The sequence below is a fragment of the Grus americana genome, chromosome 2 (assembly GCF_028858705.1).
Source record: "Grus americana isolate bGruAme1 chromosome 2, bGruAme1.mat, whole genome shotgun sequence".
Lineage (NCBI taxonomy): Eukaryota > Metazoa > Chordata > Aves > Gruiformes > Gruidae > Grus > Grus americana.
The window spans coordinates 82324780-82351259 of record NC_072853.1 but is presented as its reverse complement, the minus strand read 5'-3'; the positions used below and the strand labels follow the sequence as shown (position 1 = coordinate 82351259).

General features: G+C 36.9%; 1 protein-coding gene across 1 annotated transcript in view; it reads left to right on the top strand.

Moving 5' to 3' along the window:
• The window catches only part of MARCHF11 (membrane associated ring-CH-type finger 11), a 31424-nt gene extending 6782 nt beyond the window's left edge, over positions 1-24642 (top strand). The window contains exons 3-4 of the mRNA XM_054816748.1: positions 16812-17004; positions 24157-24642. Coding sequence (XP_054672723.1) covers positions 16812-17004; positions 24157-24479 — 516 coding nt within the window. The 3' untranslated portion in view covers positions 24480-24642. The remainder of the gene's footprint in view (positions 1-16811; positions 17005-24156) is intronic.
• Positions 24643-26480: the final 1838 nt, after the last annotated feature.

The following is a 26480-nucleotide window of genomic DNA, read 5'->3' as shown; positions in this document are numbered from 1 at the left end:
AAATAGGATGAGTTTTAAGATGTATCTTGAAAAGAAAATCATGAAGCTTTGCAGGTACCCTTTGAATGTGAAGGCAGTATGGAAGGGCTGCAAGAAAGTGAAATGCTTGGCTGAGATAGGTGTCATGAACCAAACAGAGATGAGATTCAATGTCTGAGTAGTCATTAGAAGGTAATTAATATGTCAGTAAAAGCCTGGAAGGACTTTAAAAATCAAGTCAGGTCTTTTTTATTTGATGTGATGGGGAAGAGAGGAACCAGCATAGTGGAGAAAGAAGGGCAGTAACATGGTCAAAGTAGTGGACCAAAAAAAATTGTATTTGACAGTCTTGTGGTCACTGAGAAAATTACATTTATCATGAACTCAAAAGCTGTGTTACAGTAATTGAGACATAAAATGGAAGCGATGATGAGAGATTAAATTTTTATATATGAATAGTCTTAGATATGTTAGATAGAAAACACCTGCAAGTTTTAGAAATATTGTGAAGGAAGATTCAAATAGATATTTAAGGTAATTCTGGGTTACAGAACAGATTGATGGATTGGAGGATGAGTCCATACTGCTTGAGAAAGGCAAGGGGCATAAAAATCTTTGAGATTTTAATGAACTTAAATATATGGTAAGAGCTGTACAAAAGGTGGTAGAAACAGATTAATATTTTAGTTTTGACAGAAGAGAGAAGTCTGAAACAGAAAAGTAAATCTGTCAGTCATCAACATAGATACAGTAGTTGTACTTGTCACACTATTTCTTTTCCTAATTGTCTACTTTTGGCCACTTCTAGGGAGAAATTACTAGAGTAGATAGACATTTTGATTCACACACTCTGAGTCATTTCATTGACATGCACTGAGTGGAAGCTAGTGATTATGATCAGTTCTAAGTAGCATGCTTAATGAGTTTAGAAACAGAAGGATAGCAGGGCTGTTGGAGAGGCCAGTGGTGTAAAAGTTGTGGCTTTTTTCTGCGGTGGGAAAGGCAAAATACATTTCTTGTGTACTTTCTGGGAAAGATCTGAAGGTGAATGAGAGACTGAAAAAGAGAGTTGGGGTAAGTGAGTGGATCAGGAGGAAGGACAAAATGATGTCACTGGTGCAAAGTAGAGAGATTATAGAAGAAGAGAGGACAGTAAAAATTTCACCACTGATGGAAAGGACAGAATTGCAGAAATAGAAGGTAACAGAGAGAAAACGCTAAGGGGATAATGAATTTTATGTTGTATTATCTTTTTTTTGTGTACTTGTAATTAATGCACAGAGAAACTCAGACAAAAGTAGAGAGTTGGAAAATAAAGGCAGCAAAAAGATGTGGAAGCAAAAGTCAGTTAAACTTCAGAAATACATTTTGTTAGCCATCACTAAGAGAAAAATTTGTCACGGAGCAAGTGAGCAGCCCACTGGTGCACTACTAGCATCCTAGGAGCAAAATACGTGGCTGTTAGCATACAGAGCTGAAGGAGTGCAAGAGGGACATTACAATGGAAAGGAGGAACAAAACTGTAGAAGCTTTAGAAGGGTGGAAAGAATTGGTAATTAGTGACAGGTAAGAGGCCACAGGGGATAGAATCATCATCAGTACCAATGATCTGAAAATCACAAAATAATGAAGAATAATATGCGAACAAATGAACCGATTCTATTGCAGTGATAGCACAGTGGTAGTTGGGTAGGGATAAAGAGAACTAATAACAAAGGAACAGGTATAGACCTGAAAAGCTAATCAAAGCAATGAATAGCTGTTTTGTTGACTACGAACACTGAACCATATTTGTAAGTCTAATGAGGAGAAATGATATTCATCTAAGAGGTCAGAGGAACAATCAACTTGGGAGCTGAAGCCATCAGGAAGGAACATAGGAGATTATAAAGACAGTTAAGATTTGAAATTGGAAGGATCAAGTAGAAAGGGGTTAAGTGCACAGAAAATAGAAGGTTGAAAGAGGGGAAGGAGAGTGATTTTGTTTTAGAGAGTCCTATGAAAGAATTGACAGTGAGGAAGGGAGGGGGAGATTTAGGTCAGAACTGCCAAAAATTGGAAACGAAATGTTTCAAACCTGTAATTCAGTTCAGAAACTTGGATATTCCTAGTCGAGTGAGAATTTTAAAATTGTATGGCAAAAATTATGCTTTCTTGCTGGTTGGAATGGATGAAGTTTGGAGTGATGACCTAGAAGGTGCAGTTAATATCTGGGATTTTGCCACAACGGTTGGAGTGCCACCAGCAAATACCTGAGATCTGCTTTCCCAATTCTCTGCGTGTTCATACTTTGCTAGATGAAACATTTGGTCATAGTTGGCATCTCAACTGATAGAACTCAGGAAATCTGTTATTCTTGTCAGAGCATCGGCTACAGCATGCAGGGAGCTAGACAAGCCACTCTGGTGCTCACATCTGTCTATGTAAGATAGGGGATTATCAGTGAAAAATAGATTAGGCGAAGAATGGTGATTATAGCATAGAGAACAATTTTGTACTAACATATGGATAGTGATTTTAAACTAGTTCTCTTGTGTTCACTTAGGCAGTTCTGCTGGACTTCTAAAGTGTATACTGAGGTAAGCAGGTACCTACATAGAAAAAATAAAATAGAGCTTGTTTTAACAAGCAATAGCATTAAAGGTACACAGGTGTGTGCCCCTCATACATTACTCTTTTATTGCCTGCATGACTTTTTTCCCATAGGATTCTTTGGGTTTTATTTTAATTTATTCCATCTTTCCTTTTTATTTTCTTTATTTCTGCATTTCTTTTCCTGCTATTTTTGTTTACATTTCAGTGAAGCCGATACAGAATGAGTATTCCAGTTTTAGCCACATGCTGTTTCTCTTCCCTTTATTCCCCGCCCCCCCCCCCCCCATATTTTTGCATATTTTTCTGGCAGAGTCTTCCCTCTACAGCAGTATTAAACTTTGCCATATCTGTGACAAGCATATTCCCAGTACAGGAATGCACCATATTGATACCCATGCAAACTATTACTGGAAGAAGGCCGTTTCCTGAGCTAAGGCTCATTCTTTCAGGTCTTTTGTGCCCAAACAACAGATATAATTTAAAAAAAAAATTCCTTAGTAGTTTCGGAAAGTCATGAACCTTACCATCAAGATGAAATACTTGCTAGTTTCATGTTTATTTAGGTACTCTGCTGACACTGGAAGAAGATTATTCTAAGCACTACAAGGATCTTGGAAAAGGCAAATTCCATAAAATTGGCATCCAGGAAACTCTGCAGAAAATGAGAGTAAACTTCTGCATGCCTTCTCTTCTTTTGTGCTAAGGAAGCTCCCTCTGCTCACCGGACAAGAACAGACAGACAGAGTCTACTTCTTAATGGAATGCTTTTTGTATCTCTCACGGCTATTATTTGAGCAATCTGCAATTTACAATCTACTATAACTTGTGATTACTCCCAGCACATTGTGTTCCTCCTTGGATGACTAAATTCTGCATCTCAATTTCAGGGCTGCTATTTCATAAGAGGAAAGCAATCTGACATATTTTACTTGAAGGAATTGGCATAACAGCTGATATGAGCTCACTGGTTCACAGCAGAATAGCACGAATAGAACATAGTGCAGCATTTTCCTACACTTGCAACACTGTCCTCCACATAACGTCCTTCTTTAGTGACCACAAGAAATATCAGAAGCTCCAATCATTCAATGTCACCTTCCAAAAAGGACACTTTACCTGTATTTACATGTACAATGATGACTTAAAATGCTCCTGAGACTTAATAAAGAGGGTCACTTCCTCTTTAAGCAGCATTTACAGACTGTTGCATATCATCTCATTGCTTTATGGATGCTTGCAACAAATAGTAATTTGATTAATTACTTATGCCTTCTAATATCTGTCAAAGTTAAGGGGAAGATCTTCATATTATCTGCTACTCAGGATAAGGAGAGGGACCATCAAATGCATCTTGGGGATTTCAAAATCCTCTACTTTAGCCTGTCCTTTCCTTCCTGTAGCCTTGGGTAAAAGACCTAGAAAATACGGGAAATTGCTGGTTATTGTAGGGAAATGTGTCTACTTCAGAGTTTCTCCGCTGAGAGTTGATATGGTGTCATGGTTTAACCCTAGCCAGTAATGGAGCACCACACAGCCGCTCGCTCACCTTCCCCCTGCCAAGGGGATGGGGAAGAGAATGGAAAAAACCTCGTGGGTTTAAAGACAGTTTAATAGAATAACAAAGGAAGAGAACAGTAATAGTAATAGTAATAACAATAATAATAACAATAATGACAATAATACAAGTGGTGCACAAATGCAATTGTTCACCACATGCAAAAATAAAATAAAACAATCCAATGCCCAGTCTGTTTCCAAGCAGCGAATCTGCCCGGCTAGCTTCCCCACTTACATATATACAGAGCATGACGTTCTATGGCAGGGTCTATCCCTGTGGCCAGCCTGGGCCAGCTGTCCTGGCTGTGCTCTCCCAGCTTCTGCTGCACCTGGCAGGGCGGGGGAAGCTGAAATGTCCTTGACTTAGTGCAGGCACTGCAACTACCCAGCAACAACTGAAAACATCAGTGTGTTATCAACATTACTTTCATACTATATCCAAAACACAGCACTATTCCAGCTACTAGGAAGAAAATTAATTCTATCTCAGCTGAAAGCAGGACATATGGATACCACATACTTGAATGTGTTTAGAAATTTGTGGAAAATCTGCTGTGCATTCACTGGGAAGAGTTTATGACTGTGGGGATTTTAGAAACTTATCTTTCCTCTGACCTTTTCCTCATGCTTTTGTAGATCTTGCTGGTATAATTGCTATGAACCTAGCCACAGCATTAGGACCTACAAGATCTAAGGACTTCAGTCTTCTGTCCTAGACTATTTCAGAAGAGAAGGTAGTTTGGGTAGTTCAAAGTTACTCTCAGATGTCTTGGTGTTTATCACGTGACACAGGTGAATCTTTGTCTTCTTTGTACAACTTTCATGCATCGGGTCCTCATGATAACCTCCAAAAGGTTCCTTTCTTGTTTGGGGTCAAAGGTACAGGCTTCAAGTCTGTTTACTTAAAAATCACCTAGCATTTCCTCCGTGCCATGTCCTCTGACCCTGAATTAGCATAGCTGAAGTGGGAATAAGAAGCCATGTCTTTGTCCCAGTGTCACTCTCTCCTTTTTTAAAAGTCTTTCCCTAACTTTGCTGATGAATTGGCCAGGTTATCTAAGTACTGAACCATTGTTGCCTCTGGCATATGAACACCTAAGCATGTGACCCTTGGTTACGACATTAAATTTGTGACTATTTCTCTACCTCCCTCAGTCACTATGCTGACTACTCTTTTTATTCACAAACTCAAATTCATGTGGAAATTTGCATTGCTCCAAAGGGGTGACTAATTTGCATGCCTCATGTTTATTTTCATTCATAAAGCAAAGCACTTTCTGAAAATTTCTGTATGTGCTGAAAAGCCGCGATCCTACTGCTCAGCCAGTCTGTGGTATTCAGCATTGCTGCAGGGTGTTGTGGGTCCAAAGTAGCAGCTGCTTAGCTGCCTGCTGGAGAATTCCACCACTGGATTCGGTTAATGTGTTGGCTGAGAGCCTGAGCTTCTTCACTTTGGTGGACCACAAGCAGGCGTTCAAAAATGACATTCTAAAAGCTGTTCTTTGACTGGAAAGTTGCCGAGGCTTGTTTTCATAGTCACAAAAAATACCAACCTTTCTCCTTCAGCACTGAGGCTGCCCACTCATTCCCAGCTCCCTGAGTGGAGAAAGGATACATTCCTTCCTTCGATCTCTTTTGTCCCTTAGAATCCTTTACAAGTTAAGGCAAACAGGGCAGAAATGGTCCTCTTCACTACAGCATAGCAAAAGCTGTCTGGTGTCAGTGTCAGAATACTGGCCATTTTCCTGATTTTTTTTTTTTCCATTTAGTTTTTTAGGATATTGATCCATAGATGATATTCTCTACTTCAGAGTTGAATGCTGGATAAGTTACTAACAGTCAGCCAGGTCTGACTGGGCAAACCTACCTGAAGAAGAGTATTAGGTTTTCCCCTTACCAGATGTCTGAGACAGTTATCTCTGCATGCTGTTAGCCATGAGATCTTGTGCTTGCTATTACACAGTGCTGAGACACGTTCCATTAGCTCTGTCTGCAGTCACCAGTCTTAGATGCTCTGTGTTTTCTCAGCTTGCAGTCTTGATGTTTCTCAGAGTCTAGTGAGTGACTGAGAATTCCATCTAAGATGGAGAAACCTTCCCTACTGTCTTCATTGGTCATCATCCTTGTAAGGATGAGTTGCTCACAGACTTTGGATATCAAGGAATTTTTGTCTTATTACACTGGCAGAACCAGGGCCTTTTGAAGATCTACTTGCCTGTTTCTATCCATTCCAGAGAGGTCAAAAAGAGCAGCAGTCTATGTGCAAAAAATTTTCCAAGTGGGTAACAAGTTGTTTCAGGACTTATATCCTATAGAACCACTAGGAGGGTGTTTTTCCAAGAGTGCCCTAAACTAGTTTCATTAGAGCTCAAGTGTTATTGTTAATATTGTTAAGGAATCCAGAAATAATGCCGACTGTAGGACAGAGCAATCTGAGAGCTGCTGTTCTGAAAAGAGGACCAGTACCTCCATCATACATAATTAGTGAATGTAAAGAGGGGACTATTGTCTAGAGACAACAAAACATGTCTGTGTTTATAGACATAAACTTGAAAAGCAACAATTTGCAGAAGAGTAAGTGGTTCTTTGATAAGTGGTTTTTTCCATATGGACAGCATGTACTTACTTTTCGTTCTCTGAGGTACTTTTTATATTTGAGAGAAACTGAGGGTATTTTTATTTGTATGTCTGTATTTGTGCTGCAAGAGATGGTACATGGGTTATGTGTAAGTCATATAAGCACCATTAAGCCAAGAACAATTTATAGTTTAGGGATTTTCAAACACAATGATATGAACGGATATTACAGTTTTTGATATTATAACCATTGCTTCTTGCAGTACTATGGATGCTGATGCACAATATAACAAGTCAGAAAGCTGGGTATTTTCAGTGTTCAGAAGCATCAGTTATATTGTGCAATTTAATGTAATTATTCCAAGGGATTTCAGACACATTCATGATGTCGTTAGAGAGGAATACAGAGTTTCTGGTGTAGTGTATACTATAAAGGCAAATGTTTTATTTTTTTTACAGCTAGAGCTATCATATTTGATGATACTTAGTATCCAAATTACCACTTTCTGTAATTAAGCACTACATATTATACATTTTCAGATCTTAAAAGTGGAGTCTTATGAATAACTAGGTGATCAAAACCATGGCTACCCCATACTATTAGAAAAAATTTGATTACTGATTCAGATAACAGTACCTACTAGTTTGTAGTTGTGATTATGTAGCAGTAACTGAAAAAACTAAGGCAATTGACTTTTTAATATTTGCTGATAATTAGATTTTTAATTAAAAACTTTATTAAAATAATTAAATTAAATTATTAATAGTTATTAATTACAGCAAGCTAACATTAATTCTTATAAACACATTGTGCAGCTTTTTATATCAAGTTTTAATTGTTATACCTAATATGTAATATACAAAACAATTATAATAAATAAAGTTAATTCTTCCATTAGGCCAAATTTTCAAGCAATATGTTATTTACTATATTCATTTTTACAGTCTAAAATTTTATAATTATGACTGAATTGTCAAGTGAAGATTTATTGCTAATTTAATTGATTACAGAATCAAATTGATTTGCTAATCTAATAAATTACATTCTACCTGACTTTTAGAGCAGGCTCTGCCAGATTTTGTAGAAGCCAGAACCCAGGATTGTCTTCATGATTACATGCTAGTAGATAATACCTTGGTATTCTTATCATCCTGCCTTTTAACCTTCACCCAAGATACACATAATTTTGCTTAGTGATTAGACAAGGCAACATCCTTACCTCTGAAATCAGGATGTTTCTTTAGTCTTTTTGTTGCCCTCAAAATCTGAAGTTTCCTTTGTTTTGTATTTTACAAAGCAGCACATGAAATCAGGATTGTCTCTTCCCTCATGTTATGCATCTTTCAGATTTTCACATGAAAATTCTGATCCTGTTCTGTGAATTAATTTTTGTTCAGGGCCAAATAAGGCCAGATGCCAATATTTGTACTCAGTTGTTTTCTGGTGAGGTAGTACCCTTCACTGCTGAAACACATCATTGCCATATAGCAATAGAAAGAAGACTGGACAGTTGAAGGCGCTTCTTCAGATCCTGCGCCTAACCAAGGGTAAGGAGTTGTTTTGTGCCAGAACTATCGTGAAGTCCCTGATTCTCAGCTGTGAATAATGTTGCTTCAGGATGCAGGGGAATCCAGTGACAATAGATGGTGATGCACTACTTGATTTCATGTCTTTGCATTCATAGACTACCTGGAAGCAGATAGTGGGAAGAGGTAAATACTGTGTACTTTAAACAAAATGTTGGTAATTGATGCTTTATAACTTAACTGTGCTTATCCAATTGAATTTGTTTGTACATCTGCATTCTTTGGCTCCTTCATCTAACCATAATTTTGTGTTGTGCCTGGATTGGAAAAACACATTAATGCTTAGCATTTTCTACCCCTTTTACAGTACTTAAATGCTTTAGAAGAGTCCTCTTTCAATCTTCTTTCAGTAAACTGGGAACTTTGAACTTTAAAATTCCAATTATATGGCATTTCTTCCACCTTCACATCATTTATATGGTTCTTTTCCAGGAAAGGCCTCTTTTTCAGCATCCAGAACCCACTGAAATAGGCCAGTGTCAGAAATAGTTCCTCATGCTTTGTACCATACTAAAATCATCTTCCTGCTCATCCCTATGGAGGTGACGTGAATAGAGGAATCAATTTCATTTACTTTCTCTTTGGTTCAGTGAACATCTATGTATTGTATGGGAACTGGAAGTGTTCCAATAAATTACTTGGAAGGAGTTCTACTATTGAATATCCTGAAGACCATGCAGATCTCAGTTATTAAAATAATATCTTCAGAGGTGGAAGTTTAAAACCTTGCATTAACTCAGGTGAACAATGGGTTTGCGTCAAGGTGTCTTACAAGGGAATGCTCCAACCATTGGGGTGTAGAATATTCTCAGATGAACTCTCTGTGTTTCCTCTTGTATGGGTTGTAAAAATTATTTAGAGTCAAAAAGACAGAAAGAGTAGCTAGCACTTTTGGAAATTCCAGCTAGCAGATGAAATGTGAGTTTCAGAAAATGAACTGGAATTAATACTTGAATACTTTCAATAAGATAGACAAGAAGACATCAACAGAAACAATCAAGAACAGATGATCCCTCTATATACTAACTGGTGGCCAGGGCATTTTTGTGGAAGAGTCTTGTTCTGTCCCTCCATGCTGAGCAATTTTTTACACATCTTTGGTGAATGCATTAATATCATAATGACCTAAGCACACTAAGCATTTTTTTTCAGTTAGAAGTATTCAACAGTTTTAGCTAGAATTTGCAAACAGTTCCTTTCCCAGGAGAGAAGGAAAAAGGAACTGCAGAACCCTTTTTGATACTGTCTGTGTCCAAAGAGAAGGACAGAGTTGTATAGATCAACCCTCCTAGATGACTAGATGGCATGAAAATTGTTAATACCTCCTTCACACAGCTGTTTTATAATCTTGCTGAGATTTACTTCCTCTGAGTAATTAGAATAAATGTTTTTTTCTCAATGTTGTTCCAGGAATGTGGACCTACCCATAACATGACAGTCTATGCTTGAGCTAAGTTTTCAGTTTAGTTTTGCAGATAATCTTTAAGTTGCAGAGAATGCAACAACCATGGCAGGCTTTCATTTCCTCCATTCATTCATATTTCATTTTCAGATAATGCTATCAAGAGTACAGCTAGGTTGCAATGAAACTCAGTATTCCCAATAAAGCTGCAACAGAAATTGAACAGTTCCTACTTTACAGTAGGAATAGTATTTATTCACATAAGGTGGTAATTTTCATTCACTGGCTTTCACCAAATATACACGTCCATGGCATGTCCAAAATACTGACAAACTAAGCCACAAAGCTAAACTTAATTGCTTAGAGTCTCATATGAGTTAAAAGCTGACTTGAGGATAATTCACTTTAACCTTACATATTTCTCACAGATACATCTCTACAACACACCATGACTTTTAAGTATTCTGTGATAGATATTTTGGGCAGAATTTGGTCCTGGTAGATTGACAGGCAATTCTTAATGAAAAGGAGAAATCAGGAATTAGAAAAAAAAATACTACTTGATACAAATAGGACATTTAGCAGGTTTCATATTTTTGTTTCATATGCTTTTAGGTGTTGAGAATACTATATTAGTTACTGTGGAGTAATTCTTGGTTCAAGTATGCTCATTAGTAAAGGGCCAGCCTTTCTTTTGAGACTGGATAAAATTACAATCCTTATTTTAATAGACGGAGGATTAACAGACAGGATTAATAGCCTTATTTTAATCAGCAGGAGTTGATATTTCCAGAAACTCTGAATGCCTCAAAGTGGAGAGGGAGTTCACCTCCATGTACCATTAAAACTAAATACTCACTTTCTGGCTCTAAGAGAGTGAAAATGGTCACACACAGTGCGGCAGTCTTGCCTCATTCCTTTTATTTTTGGCCAGCAGCAAATGATAACTACTAATAATTTCTTAGAGAAAAAATAATGTGAGACTAATACAGTTTTCATCACAGCTCTGCTTGTGGTCTCAGATCTTGTTTCTAACATCATTTAAAAAATCATAAGATAAAATGTTAAACTATTCTGCTTAATAAATAATAAGATTTTGAAAGGTGAATGTAATAGCATGTGAAGATTTTGTACATTGCGCAGGATGTCCAGGCTTCTGGGCACTCAGAAATCTGAGATGCATCGACTGTAGGTGTAGATGTTCTACTCAGTCGTGTACATGCTCTCTGATACATGAAAAGATAATGGGCATTATGGCTACAGGCACTCTAATTGTTAATAATTTATCAAAATAGGTAAGCATTAATGGCGAGCTGCAATTTTTGTGGCGTTGATTCTTTTTTTTTAAAAAAAAGACATGAAAATAGAAGCCTATAGCTTTCAAATGGGGTTTTTTTGTGTGTATGTGTATTCAAAACTATGCATTTTTCCATCCAGGCTGGTCAATAAGTTAACAATATCACTGCATATTAAATCATGTAGTCAATGTCTGCTTACTGCAAAACATGTTAGAAAATTATCTAATCATCTAGACTACTAACAAGTAAGGCACAGGCATTTTAAAAATGATTTGTTGGACCTAAATAATTGTGTTCTTTTGCTTTTGGAAGAGTTTTGTTCATACATACACAGACTGCAAATCCTATTATGTATAGCGAGTGACAGTAGGAAAGAACTTTTTCTTGTCAGAGCTGTCTGATTCTAGCAATTGGAGCAATTAGAGCAATCTAACAAAAACTTTTTGAAGTCATATAATTGATACATCTTCAGGTTAATCATGTTATGTTATAATAAGTTACAGCCAGCTATTTTTAGTTACTTTTATATAATATCTGCACTCCAGAATGACTAGAGGGAATGAAAGGCTTCAGTCAGCAGTGTCCATAATAAGCTGTGTTTCTGAGAGAACAGAGTGAGGTAACCTCAAACAGCTCTTTGGTTTAAGGAATTTTGGTGGATTACAAATTGGAACAGTTGAAGCAGGTACGCATTTGGGGACTCATAAGGAAATTTCGTATGTTCTTTATTAAGGATGTAGGAAAACGTATAGTTTCATTGCATTTTTCATGTAACATTCTAAGTACAAGCACGGTCTCAGTCAATACTTTTTAGATTACTTTTCTGCCATGTATTTTACAATAATCAATGGGCTTTTACAAGGCACCATTAAAAAAAGTCAAGTTAATATCGATTTATCTCAGAGATGACAGATCTTTGAATATTACACCCATCTTTATGCTAGTAAGGACATGCATATAACTGTATTAACTCCAACAATTAGTCCATCAAAGCAATATGTTTCTTTCAACTTCTGGAAGTCTGAAGCTCAAAAAACATGAAATTATGCAGTATTTCTGTTGGACGGAGCCCTTAGAAGAAGAGGAGCAATGTTTCTGGGGTCAGCATTAGAACTATAGTGTACCATTAATGTACTACACTCCCAAATGATTCATGAAAGGAAGACCAGTGTAAATAAAAGATTAAAAGAGCCAAACTTAATGAAGTGTCAGTAGAAGTAAAAGTATAGGAAGTTTTCAAGGGACAGACAGTATTACATTAAAATCAGAGGTATGAATTATAATTTGTTTATGAAGGTGCCATTTTCAAAGGAAGATTTCATCATCATTTGTATATTAAAGTAAAATGCGTTCTTTTCATGGGCATCAGGGAAGGCATGGTACATCATAACACTACAAATATGATGGGAAGGAATATGAAATGACATCCTATTTCATAGAAATTTAAATGATTTTTTTATGAATATGTCTGAAAAATTACTCACAGCATCATTATAATTGATACGAAATAGTTAAAATTTTATTTCAATTTTTAGTTTTTAAGCAAAAATGGTAATCTTTCTCATAATATTTTTTAGGGTCATGTGCTTTAGAGAAGCTGACGCTAAAAGGCTGTATAGATCTTTTCTAACTTGGCAAAATACTTAGCTAAAAGAACTGTTACTGATTATGGAATGTATAATCAGCAAATGACAAAAACAAATTAGGAAGTCATAATATAATTTATAATCATGAGCAATTAAGAGTTGTGAGACAAGTTATATGAAGAAAATGAGAAACACTTATATGGAAATAATGGATTTAAATTATGACACACTAATAATGAGATCATTCAATTTGGAATGTTAAATAATTCAGTCTGTTAAGTTCTCAATACAATTTCTCAATGTTAACTATCACAGAATTATTTTACTACATTATTTTTGTGATCTCTTTATTGTAAGCCGTTAATTTGACATTAAAAGGTGAAGTGATTATAACAACATGTAACAGGGCATACAATAAGGTAAATGATTGTGAGAAATCAAATAAAGTTTAACTGGCTTTTGATACTATAAAAAGAATCTTACTCTTTGAGAAAGAGCCTTCTGTTCCTGGGTGTCTGGCAGAGTGTATACTTACACATATTAGTTATGCTGTGAGTAAGATTTCAGGTAGAAGAAAACAGTGTGACCACAACTCCAGTTCCTCTTCACAAGCCTTGTTATGAAATGCAATGCCATGAAAAAATACAGTCCTATGTAGTTCCTCTCATTGCCTATAAGCTAATACCGTCCATGGCTAAGTAAAGGACTGAACCTTCCAAACTTATTTACATATGAGTCATGTCATAACTACAGAATACCTTCTTCGTTATGTGAAACATATGCCTATCTCAATAAGATCTGTTCACTTTTTATAATTTGTACCCAAACTCAGTAAAACTTGCGGGAAAAAAATCAAGACAGTCATTTCCCAAGAGGCAATCTCAGACTGTTCTGAATCAAAACTGATTGGAGAGGGGCAAGGAGGAGGAAATTTCAGTTGAGGTAAGTTAGCCATTAGGAACATCCACCATCTTTTTGCCATTAGTATTAAGGAGAGATATACACAGAAACCAAGGTCCTCAAACTGATCACGTGTTAGAGCTTAATAGCAATCCATCCCCCCCATCACTTTTATGGTGTTGGATTCTTATGGCAGACTGCCTAGCACTAGTTAGTTACTGCAAGTCAGCAGTTTCGCATAAAACTTTCTGGGCCTCTTGAATGCTTTCCATCTCATGCATACAGACCTTCCTCCTCTGCCTACTGTGGGATGTCATCAATTAGTTTAACTTAGAGATTACACTAATAGGGAGGTAACTTTCCTAAAAATGTTTAAATTGCTTGGTTATTGCTGACCTTCATATTGAGGAAGGTGGAGGACTCCAGTTTCTTTTGTAGAAGAAAGGCAGTCAATACCACAAAGGCCAAAGTAGATGAGTAATAGCAGAAAACATCCAACCCCCTTTTGTGGTTCTTGGTTGTTTTGTTTTGCTGGTTTTTGTTTTGTAACTGTTCTTTGATTTTTACAGGCAAAGGAGTTAGGAAATACAACCTGTGGAACACTTGAGCATTTTCTCAGTAATTGGGGTGGCTCCCCTTCCTGGTTGCTAGTGTGCTAATTTGGTGAATCTTTGGAATTATTGAATTTATTGAGGTTGAGAGATTCTATTGCTTGTATTCTCGACAGACAATTAATCTGATCAAGAGAACAGCAAAATAACTAGAATACATTACTGAGAAGATGCTAGGAAGCGGTGAGGGTCATATCTGTGTTTCTTAGGACTTTTCAAGGTCAAGCTTTTTTAGAAAGAAAAAGTTTGGGTAAGCCAACAAAAGCCATCATGAGATGGAAAAAGATGGTAGGAGTGGTTATTCTGGTTGGAAGTGGGAGACTGGAATAGCAATTGGTTGTCAGACAACACCAGAATAAGGGATGGGCTTTATATGTAGACTGCATGCTACATTACTTATCCCAAATGTTTGGACTACTTTTCCTTCTGTTCAGTGCTATCTTTGCAGAATAATTAGAATAATTATGAGTAATCTAAGTTTAAAGATAAAAAAGAAAATCAAAATAAGCTGATATATTTAGGAACTTCTGCATTGCTGAAATTACATTGTGAAAGATCTGATATAACAATTTTTTCCATTTATTGCCAGCTTCTTCCACGAATTTGACAGTCTAATATTTTCTGACACTTAAAGCTTTACTTCATGTAAATGCACTTTGATTTCAGGCATTCTGAACAATTTTATTACAGGTCTGTCTCACACTGATAATGAAAGAAGATAGAAAGAGATACATAACCAACAGCATTTTTGACAGTTTTCTGCCAAGTCACACTATGTGGCTTCAGCTGAGAAATGAAAAATAATTTTGTTGAACATATCCCTATAGAGTCTAAAGAGAGTTCTATGAATTTCAGTCCTGACATTTAAATCCTGTATACAAGTAATATCTGAATCATGAGAAGCTCACACCATTCTGTCATGCATCACTTGTTAATGATCTTCCTTCACCTTAGAAAAAAATTTCTAACAAAGAAAATGAGTATCCATAGTTGCTTTACCATAAAAAAGGTATTCTTTAATATGAATAGCCCTATGCCAAACCCTGAAGTTCAATGAAATAGCTAGTACAAGTTTAATAAAGTTTATTATAAAAGGATGGTATTTCAAGATAGACAATTTAAAAATTGTTATACAGCTATCTTTTTGTACTGTTATATTCAGAAGGCTACAACAAAAAAAGGCATGCAGCACCAGATGTGCAAATTAGGCAGGCAACAGTAAAAAAGTTAATGGCAAATGCTGAAAGAGAAGAAAGGGGCAGAGGGCCTCACTGGTCACCCAGGCTCTTCACAGGGCTACTTCATGGGAGGAAGTGAGCATAAGTTGGAATGAAAGAGGATCAGCCTGGATATAAGAAAAACTTTTTTTAAGAAAAACATTTTGCAACCTGAGCACAGTCAAAAGTGCAACAGGCTGCCCAGAGAGGCTGAACAGTCTCCATGCTTGGAGGTTTTCAAGGTGTTACTGAATAAAGCCCTGAGCAACTTGGTCTGACCTCATCACTGACCCTGTTTTGAGCAGGAAGTTGAACGAGACACCTCCAACAGCCCCTTGCCACCTGGCTTATTCTAGCATCCTATGATCATATAGTACTGGGTACCCAACTGCTGGTAAAAAGAGAAAGCTTTCATAAAGTAGCAGTAAAAAGGAAAAATTATTGCCAGATGGAAAAAGAGGTAATAGAACCCCTACTTCAGTAGCTCTTTCTCCACTTATTCTATGTTGGAACCGTATAAGAGGGCAGGTATGTTCCAAGTTAGGAACAGAAAAGATAGCAGTCTACAAAGTCTGCGTATTAGCTCTGGAACAGGTGATGGGGTTAGACTGGGGAGCCTGCCAAGCTAATTTCGACAATTATGGCCAAGAAAGACCATATATGTCGAAGGTAATCTAGAATTCTTTTTTCCTTACGCTGTGTTTTGCTTTTGTGACTCTGTTTTAACAAAATTTTATTTCTGTTCCTATCTTGACAGAATTCAGTAAGCATACTCTTTTATGTTTAAATCTTGTCACACCATAAATCTGAGTCACCTCACATACAGAGGATACAGCCTTCCCTGGAAAGGAGGAGGTAATTGAGGTGCACTGAAAAGAAATGTTCACGCTACCTATATTCAGGGCTCATCCTGAGTCTTCAGGTTGCTTCCATACTAGGCTGCAGGCGTCTCTTTGTAATATTAACACTGGCTAATCCAACTACCTCAGTATGTCTGGAGATAGCCTGGAACTTCTTTGATGGGCACCAGGAAGGTGGAAAATGGCTTCAGACTTGAGGGGGGCAGGATGGAAAGGAAAGTTGTCACTTTCAACTTGTCACACTAACATGAAACATACTTAAGATTGTCTTCCCAACATTTTTTTTTTATTGTCTTCATTAGCCTACAAATATGAAAGGCTGAGTTCCATTACCAAGACTAAATCTTTTTTTGCCTGTGTATTCAAAACAAATAAAACTACTAACTCTTCTGAAGTTCACAGCTAGATGGTGATGGTAGTGACGCTGGAGGGGATGGGGAAGCAACTATTAGTTTCACTTTAACCAAAAGTGAAATAGGTAAAAAAAATATATAAAATTTCAGTATCAAGGATATTAGTAAAGACCTATGAAGATATGTATAAGTATTAAAATAATTTCTGATTTCAGGAAAAAAAGTGGAGTTGAATGTACAATCACAGAAAATAACATTTTTATCTTATACAACTTTGTTTCTCTTTTAGTGGCAAAGCATTACTATAACACTGGTTGAGAAAGTGCAGATGGTTGCTGTAATCCTAGGATCTCTGTTCTTAGTAGCAAGTGTGACTTGGCTTCTATGGTCAGCCTTCAGCCCTTATGCAGTATGGCAAAGAAAGGACATCCTTTTTCAAATCTGCTATGGAATGTATGGTTTTATGGATCTAGTATGCATAGGTAAGCTCAAAATCTTTAAATAGCACAGACTGTGGTTTAAGACTGTGACTATATCTATTTTTCTAATTGGTCACTCTAATCGATCACTCCAGTTCTTTGCAGATTTATTCTCAGATGGTACCTTTGGCAAATACTGCTTTTTACAGTGTTACAAATACTGCAAAGAGAAAAGAACCAAAGAAACTTTACTTTCAGATTCATCAAAGTGTCTCCCCAAGATCTTTGTGATGAGAACAGGATCAGTTTCAATTTCTTGAAAAAATTGGCACCTAGCAAAGTTCAGGAAGTTAAATAGATGAAAATAATCATAGAATCATAGAATGATTTGGGTTGGAAGGGACCTTAAAGATCATCTAGATCCAACCCCCCTGCTGTGGGCAGGGACACCCTCCACTAGATCAGGGTGCCCAAAGCCCCATCCAACCTGGCCTTGAACACTTCCAGGGAGGGGGCATCCACAACCTCTCTGGGCAACCTGTTCCAGTGCCTCACCACCCTCACAGTGAAGAATTTCTTCCTAATATCTAATCTAAATCTCCCCTCCTTCAGCTTAAGGCCATTACCCCTTGACCTATCTCTACATGACCTTGTAAACAGTCCCTCTCCAGATTTCCTGTAGGTCTCCTTTAGGTTCTGGAAGGCTGCTCTAAGGTGTCCCTGGAGCCTTCTTGTCTCCAGGTTGAACAACCCAAATTTAACTCTAGCTGAAATTTTGTAACAGAAAATGCAACTTACTGCAAAGCTATTTTGACCAGTTTTGAAATTTCTGAAAATATACTGGACCCAGCAATCCCTTTAATATTTGAGAAAACAGCCTTGAATTGATAGAATAGCTATGATTATTTGCAGAGAAAATTTAATAATTACGGTAAAGCTTAAACCACATTCTTAGAATTTCAGTTCTAGGAAAATCCAGAAGTCAAATGCTATCTGATGTTTGCTTTGAGATTTCTGAGTCGTAAATGTTGATGTTGTCCCAATCTCATGTATAAGAATTCAGGAGGACAGTGCTGAATTCTGCTCAATAAGGTGCAAAGAAACAGAGTGAATCCTAATATCAAGGCTTTTGCTCCAACCATAAAGCCATATCATCTTTTATTGAAACCATCCCATTACTGTAAGAGTATTTATATTTCAGCTGTATCAGCAGTTCTGTTTATTTTGTAATTTTTCTAAGAGAAGCCCACTCTGGAATATTTCAGAACACAAGCTTTCTTCTGTGAACCCAAATCTTCTCAGACAGAAAAATGAACAGAATCTTGGTCTCTAATACTCTGGACAAGTGCTCAGCTTTTAAATGGAAAAAAGGGCTCTGCTATATGCCCTCTTAAATGCTGGTTCCTGAATACCACTTTTTCTGGCTTAACACTTAATATTAAGGGTTTTGCTTTTATTTAAAAAACACTAAATGAAGACAAAATGTGCTTCAGGCATTCTAAACTTTTCATGTCTATGGAGTTCTGTTTGTTTGTGGTTTTTTTTCACAAAGATTACAATTGTAAAGAAAAAATTACTTTGGTATGCATCAGCTAGTTGGAATAACCAGTTTTTTCAAACTATTTCAATTTCTTTCCATTTGTTTTACTGTTAAAACACCTGAACCAAATTAATCTCAAAATCAATTGAGAACATCTATGGGTGATGAGAAATATTAGCGTATTTATCTGTAGAAGTAAGCTATTATAAGGCGAGCCTTTAGTAAGTTGGTACATGCAGTTACGTAGGCTGCCTTTCTAGCCAGCCAGGCTCAAGACATCTCTGGACTGGAAGCCACTGAACTAACACGTACCTCAGGTGGCTATGCAGCTTCTAGCCTAAGTGGCACCATGCAGGAGCAAAGTCAATGTGCAGCTGTCTTCACCCACCAGATCAACTGACTTGCCTTTAATTACATAAATGCATGTTTTATAGTCCCATCATAAATAACACATGGAAATTTTTATGTAAAACTGACTATAATTAAACATATTTGGACACTGTTTTGTAATTATGAAGTTCAGTGCAGATATGACTTCACAGTTTACTAAACTATATCTGGAAATTCAGAAAGCTGTACAAAGGAGGTCTGCTAGTTGTAGAATTCTGATGATCCAGATTCATAGACCCCACTTATTCTGCATATATTTTCAAGTAATCTGCGTTCTGTAAGCTTGTAAGACCAGGAGTTCTTGTAACTCTTGAAAATATTTATTAATATATTCAACTTTATTCAATATTATCTTTTTCTTTCATCATAAAGTGAGGGATTTTAGGTTGATAGTTTTAATTTAAAATGTTTGAATAAAATTCTCTAATAGATGGATGCAATTATTACTCATTAATGATTTAAAAAACCCACAACACTGGCTATTATGCTGATGACTTCCCAAAGGTATTAACATATGATCTTATCATTGCATATTGGATATAATCTCTTATATCATAAAGCTTGTAATGCTTACAGTTCTCACTTAGTATCTTCTCTCCTCTCATTTGTGTTTAGTCATCCATGGCATTCTCTTAGTTTTCAACAGGATTTACAGTGAGCGAATACCTATACTCCCACTGGAATCTCTCTTTATTTCAATGAAAAATCTATGCAGGCATATGGGTTTTCATGTGCAGCACAAATTTCAAGACAAGTGCTTGAGTTACTGGTGGTGTGACCAAGACTTATTCCAACTGCCTTCAGTTATGTCTCCCTATAGCTTTACATAAACAATGTGAATATTTTTGGTCATTTGTGAAGTGTAAATAACTGTACTTTTTGAAATGTTTTGTTGTCATTATTTTTAAAAGCAGTTTGCCTAAAGGTACTGATGTATTATATGACATCTTTGAAAACTTGCATATTTTAATTTGTTTTCCCAATGATTGATTTATATACTGTATGTAGCATGCCACCCACTTTCTTCTCAATTAAATTACATGTAACTTGTATTTTAATTCTTGGTCTTGTTTCACTTTTCACAAAAAATAATCCCAAAGATTACAGATCACCAGTAGAATATGTTCTTTTCATTCCAGTGTACATATTTTATTGGTATTCATTGTTCTCCTTGTTCTACTCTAAATTTTTCCAGAATTCTTCCTGACAGGATTGTTTTTACTTATCAGAACCTCAAGTCACTAGTTTCTACATTTCTGCGTCTAAACTGGGCGTAAACCTATTCTCTCTTACTGATGGTAGTTTTCCTAAGGGAAACCTTGAACATTTTAATCAAGTAGAACTAGGATCAGGCCATCCATGTAGGGATTACCAAAGACAGTGAGTTCATGAGCTGATATGAAAGGAATTAATAATATAAAGCCCTTATTTAGCTGCTGAAGGACAGTACACCAAGCCTTTGCCATTCTACTTTATAGACCTAGCAATTATTTCTCATAACAGTGAAGTCATATAATTTTATATATTTTCACCAGAATATAATCATAACTACTAGTCATAAATGGTTCTAACATGAACAAAATCTCTCACAAATAATAACAGCTCACTTGCAATCCCAGAACAACAGTGCAGCTCCTTTAGAGCGTGAAAAGCAATTGTAACATTGCACTAGAGACGTGAGTGGTACCAGTAGTACTATGGCTAGGGAGTAAGAGATGGGAGCCAATGTGAGGTGTGAATAGCCCTCTGACAGCCTCTTTCTTCCTCATCAAGGAACTTGAAGCCTAGCAACATTTGTGTAACTCCTTAATTGTAGAAATGTACAGGCTAAGGTTACTTATAATGAGCACATCTAGTGGCAGTTAATACTTCTCTAGTCAGAAGTATTTTTGGTTTTCCACATTAGATCTAATTGTAAATAGTTTAGAAAGAGTTATATTGCTATTTTTAGAGAGGACATGTTTTACTTTAATGCTTTGAGCAATTTATTGCATTTTTTTTATGTCTGTGGGCCCTAGAATAGTACTAAGAGATGGCATTTTGTCCAGTGGTAAACTCTGTTTCTGAAAAGGTTCTTTTATTCCCTCGCAAAAGTTTGTGATGTTTCTGGGAGGACCATTCCTAAATGATTATAAGTAGGATTAGTGTGATAAATAAGACAACTTTAGAACCTAATACCACCAAATATGAATAATATATGATGAGTTGCCTGCTTGTAAAGACATTCAGTATAAAAAACTTCAAGTGGGCTTGTGACTCAGAGTAAGAAATCCTTTGGATAGAGTGAAAGAATGTCATAACACTTGGCAATAAAAGAAAAGAAAATTATGATGTCTCTATAATCCTATTGTCTGGATCCCAGTAAAATCCCTACATCTTAGACATAAATGCCAAATGTAAAGTGTTCTTAGAGCCTTAGGAGATTTTGCCAGGTCCATCATCCCAAAACTCTGTTCCTTGTAGATATTAATTGGACAGAAAGTCAGAACAGCTAACAGTAGTGAATTCTAACACTTCCTCTTGGGATCATCTGGGTAAACAAGTAATTTTTTTTCCCTAGAACTGTGCAACTATGTCCTCCGTGCTGTTGGAATCATGGTGTTTGGAACAAGTCAGTATTACGCATGGATTTATCCTTGTTTTCTCTCTCATATCCTCATTCATTGCTGTGGAACTCTTAAGAAAAAAGAAGACTCTCTGCCATTTTCTTACAGCTTCACTGTAGTTACTTATATTTTGAACCTCAGAACTTCTCTGGAACTGGAAAATCTCCAGCATTTAAACCTTACCCAGATTGTTTGTGGTCTTGGAAGCATTGGTATTCAGAGCTTTTTCTCCCCCCCTCCCTGGAAAATACCTTTCAAAGAGACAAAAGATCTATCGGAATTCTTTTGCCTCTTCTACATAGGTCTTTTTCAATCTGTAGTTTTATCAGGTGGGAAATAAAGCTTTTTATGGAAGGAATTATGAAAGTGCTCCTTTTCTCCAAATCTGACAACTTTATTTCAAGCCTTGCAATATTTGATCCTTTGTTCGGTAGTTCTTTTAGAGCATATGTGAATAACAGCTTCCATTTTAAAGAAAAATTCTCTTCCTTGCCATTGTCGAAAAAACTTTGGAAACATAATTTCAGTAAATCCTGAAAGCTCAAAAACAGTAAAAAAGAGCTCCCCAAAAGAAGTCCTAAGACTTCTCTGTCATAATTTTGAGAGGATAATTTTGACTGTTTAATTCATGTACCTCAATGATCCTTTCTTAACTGCTTCCTTCTCTATTCCGAAAGTTATTATTCAAGTTCCAGTGGAGTGTAGGCAGGTATCAAAAATCTTTACACTGGAGTAAATAAGTTCTCTCAATTTTGCTTCATCATAGTCTTGAGGGAAATTGGGACAAAAAATACTATGATCCAGTGACAAGCAGAGGGAAAATTTTGCTCATCTCCCTTACCATTCTATAGGAAATCCAACAGAAAAAAAAAAGGGGGGATCTTTGTCACAGCAATAAAACCATGGCTTATTTGGTTTGTAGATTTTGTACATGATCAAATGCATTTATCCTTTTTAAGGCAATATAGCCAGTCTTGAAGGTGCATTTATGTATTTACATGACTGCTAAATTTTTAGGACAGCTTTCTTTATATATATCTGAAAAGATGAAGATAGACATCTTGCAATCAAGAAAATTTTCCACTAAAATGCTGTGCTGATACAAAATACATTTAGAATATGTGACATTTAATTAAGTTTATATTGTGTTAGTTTTGCTGTATCGGATGCTTCAATAAAATCTAGGCAACTTGAACACCTTACAGAGATGCTACATTTGCTATCATATCCTTCTGAAAGCAACCTTTGTGTTTCACCATCTTTCAGTGTAATGATCTTTAAAAATGTGTTAGAGTAGGCATTGCTATCTGCAAATCATTGCACTTGAATCTGAGGTTTGCTGTTCATATAAATGTTTTTATCATCTGTTCTGCTTGTGCCATCTTTCTTTGAATGTCTCTTTTCTGGTATCAGTTAACCGTGCTAAGAGACCTCAGACACTTAAATCACAATTTTGTTGTGTAGGAACAGGTGATATACAATCTCTTGGGATAAAGGACTATATAGGCTGTGACACTGCAGATCATATTATAGATGTGACCATGTATAGGAAAATTTTAGGCAAGAAACACACTGCACAAAAAAGTTACAAATGTGTTTGGCCAGGCAGATTGTTCTCCTCCCAAAGCAGGGAGTCAGAGGAAACATGTGACATTGCTCAGGACTGTCTAAGTCACCAGGCAAGTTGAGGAACAGGGGAAAAACCTGATAAGAAGGCTGAAGCCCCTTGTGTCTCCCCACTAAACCCATGTTTGAAATATTTACACATAAAGAGTGTGTGTATGAATACATATAGATATAAACGCACATACAAAAAATGAAGAGTTTCATTTAAGTAAATAAATTGCTTGTATGCATACAAAAAGCATAAATATTAGCTACATGGAAGCTTATAAGCAGATTGGTCTATTGAGGACTCCAGATACTCTGTATTTTCCTTGAAGGACTTTTTAAAACTCTGCCTCAACAAAAAAGATGTTTCTTAACTGTTGGCTACTGAATTTTGAAGAGACAGAAGAAAGCCTGTCATCCTTGCCATACTAATCATAGTTAATAATAACATTTAATTTCTTCTCGCTCTACTGAAGCAAGACAGGACAGTCATTATACTTACAGCTGTTTCAGGTTTTCATAAATCTGTGCTCCCATGTTGAACTAAGAATGTGAAAACAGTTAAATTTGTTTGTATCTGTACTGAATTCTACAAAACGCTCTTAAATAAATTTAAGACCATTCTGTCCATTACAGAAGGTCTAACTAACTTGAAGATCTACTTACACCAGTACGAATCTCAGTAAATAGTGCTTACCATGAACAAGGATAACAGTAACATAAACAGTCAATTTACAAATCTGCCAGTAAGGTTATTTTATATTGGTTTACTTAAACCTAAATACTTTCTTTAGTTGGGCATGCTCTGATTATTCCAGTATTGGCTATGTTGAGCTTTCATTCAGAACAATTTTATTTCCTCTACATGTTCCTGCCTCCCAATCTTAAACATATAAATATCCAGTTATATTGCATATGTACAATTTATTTGAATTATCAGAGTTACAAGTAATTTAATAGGCTCTGGCAGTTGCCAGATTCATTACAATGTGTTACATCTGTATTTGCTCTCAAAATGGTATCCAGTGACATTTTGTACAAACTGATTTTTTTTTTTCTTCATTTCAGGACTGATAGTGCATGAAGGTGCATCTGTTTATCGAGTGTTTAAGCGCTGGAGGGCTGTGAATCTACACTGGGATGTGTTAAATTACAATAAAGCCACAGACATAGAAGAGAGCAATCGAGGAGAACCCTCAGCAGGAAGGACATTGTGGTTACCACTGACTGCATTTCGAAACAGAAGTTTAGTTCATCCAACACAGTTAACCTCGCCAAGATTTCAGTGTGGCTATGTATTGTTACATCTGTTCAACCGCATGAGACCTCAGGAAGATTCATCAGAAGATAACGGCTCTGGGGAAGTAGTGATGAGAGTGACCTCAGTGTAAAGATTATGCTCACTGTGCTACACACATAAGGGTAATGTGCCTGGTGGTACAGGACTTTGGAATGTAGTTGCAATGAATGGTGAAACCATTAACACTTGAAAAAATATATACACATTTTTTTTAAAATTCAATGTTTTTTATATGATCAGCTAAAACACAAATACATTTTTCTGAAAAAAAAAAAAAAAAAGTCTCTTGCTTTTTATATAGTCTGGTTTATTAGACCTTTTGGTCAATTTATACCTGAGGTGTATACAATGTAGTTTAACTCTTAGGTCTTTGAATGATGAGGAAACTCATTTTTAAGCAAAAAAATATATTTAAATGTATTTTCTTAAACTCTAACTTTAATCCACTACTGTTATTTCTCCCAATTCCATGAGGATTAGACTGAATAACTTTCTTCCAAAAAGAAAAAGAATGTTGACACAAGTCAAGTATTCTTCCTTTTCTGTCTTTATTTTGTTGTTTGTAGCTCAGTTCAGGTGTATGAAAGTAAGTAAAGGATATATTGTCCCGTGCCTTTAAGCAGAAGTCCAATGGGTGTTCTACAAAACATGAGGGAAGATGCCAACTCTTCTTTTAGCTTTCCCACATGGACATGCAAGGGGTCAGACACAAGTCAGTCACAGACGGGAAGAGTCTTGCACTTCCTCTCGAGTCTCTACGATCTGCAGAGTGCTGGTGCTGTGCCTGTGCACAGAAACGACGTTACCTTCTGAGCAGTGGTGCTGAATTTAGCATCCTGTGAATTTCTAGCACCATTCTAACATCCCATATTTAAAAAAAGAAAAAGAAGAAATGTACATTACAACTTCTGGAATAATAATAAATCCTAATGGGAACTGAAATAGAAATAATGCAGTGCCTTAATTTTGCCAGGTAACAAATCATCATATTAAAAAATGAACCAATATTCATCTTTATCATGATAGCTAATCAATGCTGTGAAGTTTACTCCTCTGTTTTTGTCTCATGGCAAAAATTCTCATATCATTTAATCAAATGGAAATGGAAATAATTTCCAAGTTAATAATTAAGTCTGTTGAAGATCAAGATGAAAAAGTAGGGCTGAAATGACTCAGAGCTCTAGCTTAGTTTGTAGTGGGTTGACCTTGGCTGGCTGTCAGGTCCCCACCCAGCTGCTCTCTCCCCCCTCCTCAACAGGATGGGGAGAAAATGGGATGAAAAAGCTTGTGGGTCAAGACAAAGACAAGGACATCACTTACCAATTACCATCATGAGCAAAAAAGAGACAATACGGGGAAAATTAATTTAATTTATAGCCAATTAAAATAGAGTTGGATGGTGAGAAACAAAGACAAAACCTAAACCACCTTCCTTCCACTCACCTCTCTTCTTCCCAGGCTCACCTTAACTCCTTCAGTCCCAACTCCTCTACCTCCTTCCGTCCAAGGACGCAGGGGGATGGGGAATGGGGGGGCTGCGGTCAGTCCATACCAGCTCCTCTCTGCTGCTCCTTCCTCCTCACACTTCTCCTTGCTCCAGCCTGGGGCCTTCCCACAGGCTGCAGTCCTTCAGGATAAACCTCCTCCAATGTGGGCTCTCCACAGGCTACTTCAGGGCATGTCCCCCTGCTGTGGCGTGGGGTCCTCCAGGGGCTCTGGTGTGGAGATCTGCTCCAGCATGGTCCTCTCCATGGTCTGCAGGAGACACCTGCTCCACCGTGGTCTCACCAGGGGCTACAGGGAAATACCTGCTCCTCCAGCGTCGCAGGGGAATCTCTGCTGGGACCAGCTGTGTCCCAGCCTCTCCTCACAGAGGCTGCCCCTGCAGCTCCCACTCCCACCACCCTGCCTGGACACCTGCACACAGTACACAGTTAAACATTTTTCTGTTTCAAAATAAGTTGTAACCAATGGCTGAACATTTTTGACTTATTTTGCGCAGTAGCTGGAGTGCAGTGACTGGAAAATTCCCTCTCGAGGATCAACAGGATGGTGCTGGAATCAGTGCATGCCTTTCCTTTGTAAGAAGCTC